This window comes from Alnus glutinosa, chromosome 9 (assembly GCF_958979055.1).
Source record: "Alnus glutinosa chromosome 9, dhAlnGlut1.1, whole genome shotgun sequence".
Classification (NCBI taxonomy): domain Eukaryota; kingdom Viridiplantae; phylum Streptophyta; class Magnoliopsida; order Fagales; family Betulaceae; genus Alnus; species Alnus glutinosa.
The window spans coordinates 8,988,823-8,996,657 of NC_084894.1; the positions used below are offsets into that span (position 1 = coordinate 8,988,823).

General features: G+C 33.2%; 1 protein-coding gene across 1 annotated transcript; it reads right to left on the bottom strand.

The window, feature by feature from the left end:
- Positions 1 to 1,573: 1,573 nt before the first annotated feature.
- LOC133878107 (uncharacterized) lies at positions 1,574 to 6,769 on the bottom strand. The gene is made up of 9 exons (XM_062316607.1): positions 6,331 to 6,769; positions 5,616 to 5,802; positions 5,365 to 5,498; positions 5,006 to 5,118; positions 4,590 to 4,833; positions 2,342 to 2,494; positions 2,146 to 2,225; positions 1,997 to 2,046; positions 1,574 to 1,898 (listed from the first exon to the last, which is right to left on the bottom strand). Exons 1-9 carry the CDS (start codon positions 6,748 to 6,750, stop codon positions 1,762 to 1,764), a joined length of 1,518 nt encoding a protein of 505 aa, XP_062172591.1. The 5' UTR covers positions 6,751 to 6,769; the 3' UTR covers positions 1,574 to 1,761.
- Positions 6,770 to 7,835: the final 1,066 nt, after the last annotated feature.

Below are 7,835 nucleotides of genomic sequence, written 5' to 3' on the forward strand. Positions count from 1 at the left end.
CGAAACAGCATACCACCAACCTCAGTCGGACCAAAGATCAAACGGTACATTTTTAATTACGATTTCAAAGGAGATGAAGATGATCTTACACTGAGGAAATTGAGGACGGAGGCTAGTTCCCATCGTCCTTGTAGTTTCACAACCTTCGATTCCAAATCAGGTTCTGGACGAGAACCACCACTAGCTCCTCGGCGATTGATTCTTTTGCTCCTCCGATTCCAAAACGGTTACCGGTTGCCGGTTTATAACCGCCAAATGCCTTGGCGGTTGGCAAAGTCCGTCTCTTCGATGTTCAAGATGACCCATCTTCTTCAGTAATTTTGTCCTTCCACTTTGATGCTCTACACATTATACATATATCTAACTTCTCAGTTTCCTTCCAGTATAACATACAATCATTTCGACAAGCCGGAATCTTTTCATATTCAAGTCCCAAGTCTCTCAAATATTTTTTGGCCTCATACGTACTTTTAGGCAAAGCTGGCTCATCTGTTGGTACTAACTCATTGATGAACTCAAGCAAAGATGTGAAAATCGTATTAATTACTGAGCCCACGCACACACTTCAAGTTGTATAGATGAATAATAGCTAACAATTTGATATATTTTGTTTTATCATGAAATGGCTTGTCTGCATCTTAAACCAAGTTGTAGAATTTACAGGCACTCTCATCAATTTCTTCCTCAACTACCTCAGGTACATCTTCGGCTTGCACTTCCACTTGACACTCACCATCGTCTGCTTGAATATTATGCATTCCAAGAACATCTTGCAGCATGGAATGCATCGTTCTTGACTCATCAAGTATTGGTACATTATCTGCAGCCAGAACCAGGTTGGGAGATTCAACTATAGGTACTCTATTAGGTACATGTGCCATAATCTTCTCCCGATGCCAAATTCATTCAGTGTAATTAGGCATAATTCCCCTTCCACCGGTCAAGTGGTAATATACTTTTTTTGGTCGTAGGCTCTTGTTCAAGACACACTTCTTGCATGAGCACACAATTGAATTTTTATTTCTGGAGTTCGTAATTGCATACTTCACAAACGCTTCGGCCCCTTCCAAATACTCCCTTGAGCCTCTCCATTTCGTCATCCAACTCTTGACCATATTTAATTAACTGACTACATTATAATTAATACACAAAATGGTTAACAAGTATATAACTCTAATATTATATGTTTAAGTTCACAGGCCTCTCATAATTAAGAATCAATATTATTTGCCATGATGAATTCAATTATTCATTTAACAGTAATTCTTAGAATACTAATTCATGGTGGTCCAGTTTAGTGTATCACAAATGCACCAACATATCAATTAGAAATCACAACTACCTTAATCAAGATAGATAATCATAATTGATATGCTATAATCTTGTAAGAAGAAACACTCAATTTCATCACCAACTACAAGCTAATATTTATAAGTTTCAAAGAACTTGTGCTTTAGATCTTCTATGTATTAATCTTATTAATACACATAAATTACATATAATAATGTAACATAAAAACTACCTTCATCAAATGAATATGCAATGGCCAAATGCTCAAGTAATTCTCTGAAAATAAAACACTACTTTTATTAAATAAATATGTCATACAAATTGGTTGTTAGGGTACTATCCCTAACAAGTACTACGAAGTATACATCAACTTCATTAGATATTGTACGTAGACACATTCAAAGGCATATGAAGGCTTTAATTTTCACAATGTTTTATTTCCTCTAGTATCGTCTCTGATGTGACTTCAATTTATTTCTTGAAAGCGAGAAGATCAGTGTAGTACTTGGTGATCCATCCTTTGATGATCTTAACCTCAACATTTCGCTGCATGACCAACCACTCTGGATCACTTTGCTTTGCTGGATGTAAATCCAAGCAATGAGAACCTGCAAAAAGAAAATTCACCATTCACTATGAATTCCCCTATGATTTCTTTTCTTTTCTTTTTTAATATTCTTTTTCGAAAAAATAGTTGAGTACACACCGTTAACAGTAAGGACAGCAACAACACTGTGTGATATATTTTCAAGCACCCTGGAATCAGAAATAGAAAGGTGTTAATTCAACTTGGTCAATCGAGTAAACTTAATAATTAATTAGTTCTTTTGTGTTGGTAATTGTTTATCTGGTTACCCGCCGCTACTGTAAGGATCTTTAAGCCCATTGGAGAATATAATGTTGCTGGCAAACCTGTGGAGAATTAATTTTATATCCTGCAATTTTGCATTAAAAAAAAAATCAAACTGTTTGCAATATATTAATTATTTGAAGTTATTCATACTACCTTTAAAAATGTATGGGGAAAAAAAAAAAAAAAAAAAAAACGTACATGGCCTCCGTAGTAAGTAGTGACCCAATGAGGACGAGGTGGGACACCATACAAGCTCTTGCACCTCTCAATAAAGCTGCTTAGAAGAAAAGGATTCGACGGGAACATAGAGTCATTGCCAATTCCTATGGGTATCACCATCTCGCTGCAATTCTAATTAATGCACGGAGATGTTAAACTAAAATCAAAGAGAGGTTTAAGCAGTACTCATAAAGGACAATTAGGATACGTTTTCAATAGTCATATCAAATTTAAAGCAAAAGGGTGGAAGTGTACAAATCAAGTAAATTTTATTTTGATGTGAATGTTTATAAATCGTTGGGACGTACGGGAAAATTGCATATGCCAAGGAATTAGTCTCTAGCCTCAAATAGCCTCGTCTTTGGAAAAAAAAAAAAAAACAAAAAAAAAAATGTTACATCTACTTAAATTTTTACAAAAGAAGTTAGCTTTATTAAAATGACGTAGAGTTTATTCATTGGTACTCGTAGCATTTCTTTTTATTAATTATTATGATAATCTCCAATGAATAAGCTCCACATCAAATCATCAATTAGTAAAGCTGGTGTTGTAAAAGTTTAAATACATATAGCATTTTTTAAATATATATATTAATTCATGATAAATGTTTGGAATGCTACCAATTTTACTAACATTTCATTACAAATTGACATGATAGTATTGCTCACATAAGATTTACCACATCAGTCACTGATGTGTTAGTCCATGTGACACCTACATCAACCCCTATTCAACGTCAGCCACGTTACCACTCGAATGAATTGCTGGGACCAGTGGATGAAAGCAGACCCACCGGTCTCTAGCCGCGCGTGGGTCGTTTTGGGGTTAGTCGCACGAGACACTCCTCCGATTGTGGAGGAGATGGGTAGTTGGCATGGTCGGTGTAGGTGCGGAAGCAACAATGGAAGTGGTGAGCCAAAGCGGTGAAATGGACAAAGACACTAATGTACGTGAAAAAGAGGGGCTTAGGGATATATATGTAGTTGACATAACAGTAATACATGCATCACTTCTTTTTTTAAAAAAAAAAAAAATTAAAAAAAAACTACATAATAATGGCACATCAATTAATAAGTACTGCATAATATTGTCACATCGATTAATAAAGAAATATAACAAAAATAATAGCATCCTAACGCCGGCCGCTGATTATTTATTATGTTACAATACACTTGATGAAAGGTTCTAAGCTGCTAAAAAAAAATTAAGGTTTTAAGCCGCTAAAAAAGAGAGAGAGAGAGAGAGAGAGAGAGAGAGGGGGGGGGGGGGGGGGAAAAAATATACATTTTACGCTCTCAAAGTTTTACAACTTTTTCAATTTTACCTTCAATGTTTAAGAACCCAAACAAGTTTTGAAAATTTTCAATATTTTCCAATTGTTACCGAAGTCGAAGTCCGTCTTCTTAGATGGAAATCAACCATCGCATGTGGGTTCCTAAGAGCAAATCTCTTCAAAATATCCCTAAAAAAAATGAAAACCAACTAAAGTAACATATGGTATGGTTGTTCAATTCATTCATTCCTAATGTGTGAATCTTTAAAAGGTAAAATGTATTTTTACCAAAAATAAATAAATAAATAAATAAAAGTTTTAAACCACATGTAACTAGGTCCGTACTGGCATGCGTGCTCGGTGGGCCGTGGCAGAGCCAGTTTGGGACCTAAAAATCTTCAAATTTCATTTATAAAAATCCAATACTATTCCAAAGCTCTAATATATATATATATATATATATATATATATATATATATATATATATATATATATATATATATATATATATATTTGGCCTAGTACTATTAATTATTATTCATGAAGCTGTAGCAGTATTGAAGACACAGAGCATTTCGTTTACTGTACGTTAATTAAAAGCAATTGCAAGTGTACGTAAAAAGCTCCCATAACTTTCTAAAATGTTGATGTCGGCGTCCATGAAGCTGTGACATCTGCGTCATCTACGCCCCTTACATGCTTGAAATAGCCCAAGTCTAGATCATCATAATTCTATGGTATATAAAATGAAAATTTAATAACTGCTAAAATAATTAATGTTATTCTTGTTTTTGGCACATGGTATATATATATATTGTTCCATTCTGTTGTCGTTGTTATTTTTTATATATCTCGCCGGCCGGTTTTTTGTCATTATATATATCATGATCTATTAGTTAAAAGCGATCGATAATATTAAGAAGATAATAAGATATAGATGTAAATTAAATGTACCTGCCATCTCCATCCCACAGTTGTTTCAGATATATTTCTGGGTCCATTAACATAGCATGATCGATTTCCTTTATAAGCAACCACACCTCCAAATATTTTGCTGAGAATATCACTTCCAGAAGGAGCTCCATCAATGCCACCACAGACAATGTTAACCGGATAATGTGGAGGATGATTATATTGGGCTGAACTTACATATATCGTCTTCAAATAGTCCTTCAGCTCAGAAGATTTGCTTAGGGGACTGAAATAGAAACAATAATATTCGAGTCATCGATCGATTACAAAATATATTGTTATTATTCTTATTTTCATTTTCAGTTTGTTAAATGTAATAATTAATTAGATCATTGCAAAGGCCATATATATATATATATATATATATATATATATATATATATATATATATTATTTACTTGCAAGTCTTGAATGTCTTGCTAAGGATTGAAAGGCCATCAGGCTTAGATGCTACTTCATCAATTTCGGACCACGACTTTTTTATGGTTTGGTAGCAACTCTCACTGGCTTCCTGCACACCATCCAAGAGATACATTTTTAATACTATTTAATAGACTCTTATATATACGACTGTCATACAACTAGAATGACGTAATAGTAAAAATTAACCTTTTTTTTTTTCAGTTTTTATAATGATTGATTTTTTACTTTCATATTATTAAGTTGTATGGCAGTCGTGTACATGTAGTCTACTAAATAACATTACTCAAATGAAAAAGAAAAGGAAGGAAAAGAAAGTATATATTCAAATTGTTACCCTAAAATCCTTGGTGACAATAAAAAAATATCCATCTTGGGGCGTGATGTCATCGAAGTAAAGGATTGGAGCAGATGAGGCGAAAGCGCCGATGGCAATATGAGGATATTTTAGCCGGAACCATGAAGCTAGCACTGAATATATAATCAATGAATAGAATTAGGTTAAAACATGCACGTCCCAATCGAGCTGTCAGAGTTTAATTCACATTCTATATATATATATTGAAGGAAAAGCAATTTGTGACCTACTTCCTCCATAGGATCCTCCAATGACAATTACTGGAGAATATTTTGCATCTAACTTTTCCTTTACATGAATGATGATTTCTGCATAATCTGCTATTGCTTGGGCTGAGTTGAAGTACCCGAGAGTGCTTGCGTTTCTAAGCGCTTCTTCCCTTGATCCGAATGGTATTGACTTTCCATAATATCGGTGCTGATGAAAACAATATATATATAAATCGCTATATTAATACCATAAATGAGAAATTTGGTAAGATGTGGTGAATAATTGGAGGAATAAAGTTTTTAGAGCTTTTGTTTGTCTGTTTGCTTTTAGATATGCTATTTATCATCTATGGCGGAACAAGAATGTTATTAAACATGCATGCCAATCATTTTCCTTCTGAGGACCAGTTTCTACAGAAAATAAAGTGAGAGATTAAAATCGGTATCATGGCTAAAGACAAATTATGAATACTAATTAAGGGTAATATTCACATTTGTTCTAATTGGGGTATTAATTCCAAAATTCTGGTATAGGTTGTTTTGTTTTACAATGTTGTTGAAAGTTGAGGTTTTGAAGTATGTTTTTCAAAAATCTGGTATCTGTTTTTTTACGAACCGATTGTAAAGAGTTACTGTTGTTAATATAAAATTGATTCTCATTCATTAAAAAAAAAAAAAAATTGTAAAAACCAGAAATGAGAGAGAGATCGAATGTTGACCGTGTGTTCAAGAATACCTCTATATAAAGTATGAGAGCCTTAAACTGCACGGCGTTGTCAGTGAGAAATCCGATAAAAGCCAGTTCATCATCCATCGGTGCTTCTTCGCCAAAATAAGCAAGAATTGGCGCGCTACTATTTGCACCACCCCAGTACTTAGAGTTGATCACATATCTTTGCTGAAAAGTGGAGTAGCTTTCAGGCCTGTAGTTGAAGTGATCGAGTGTTTGATTATAGTAAAATGTTTGAAAGTCATCTGAAACGTTAACCGAAGCAGATACTGTTTCAGGATCTTGTAGAATTGTTGGTCCAACTGGACTCAGCCTGGGAATATTGTAAAGTGTTGCAGTGACAGAGTTTGAGAAAATAAGAAAGAGGAAAGGAAGCCATTGCAGTGAACATGTTGGAGAGTTCATGGCAATATATAAACTAGGCATGCGTTTCTGAGATTACAACATATATAGCACGTCTTTATATATAGGAAAAAAAAAAAAAAGTTGCTTATCTGATCCCTAAGGTTTGTAGTTATATATATGAAATTGATTCTTAGGACACAAAAATTATCTTGAAGAATTCATCCGAAAAAAAAAATATTTATATATATATATATATATATATATATATATATATATATATATATATATATATATATATATATACTGGGGTGAAGTTATTTATCCAAAATGGTCCATGCATGATGCATGCCGCCCAACCGGTTAATTTGGGTTCGACTGATGTAGCCGATCGAGATGGTTCAATAGCTAGTGATTTGACGGAACCGTTAGATAAAAATCCACTTCACAACCAATTGGCAATTGCCGATTAACAAATAACATATATCATATATATATGATGCAGGCGAGCTCTATATATGGTAGGGTCTAAGGCAATAGTTTAAAATGAAGTCTTTTTATATTTAAATATTAAATAAATAATTTTTTTTAAAGTAAAATTTTTATTTTCATTCCATCTATTAGATACATTGTTATCCATCTCCCTTCCTATAAAGACTAAGAAAATAAATAATAAATTTAACAATTAATAAATTATATTTATTAAATACATGAGATTAATAATTATATTATAGTTAATAATATTAGTATTATGTAAATATAGTAAGTCTAAGATTAAATAAATGATTGTTTTTACGTGGAAATAACGCAACTTTTTTTTTTAAAGAAATAATTGTTGTATACTAACATCAATTGACTTTTCAATGTGGGAGTTATAGGGACCGCTAAAGAGAAATAATTTCTTATTATTATTTTTTTGGCAAAATTATTGTGTTTCTAGGCCTTGATGGTTGATTTTTCTATGGGATTAAAGTCTCCTGAAAGAGATTTTTTTTTTTTTTAATCTATACTACCATAGTAGTATCACCAATATTATATATATATTGCCATTTGGGGGCCTTCTTCTTAGACCGGCAATCGCCTAAGTCACCTAATAAATGAGCCAGCCCTGATGCGATGGCTTATGTCGCTTGAATTGTTGTCATGGCGTTGCAAGCAGATTGATAATG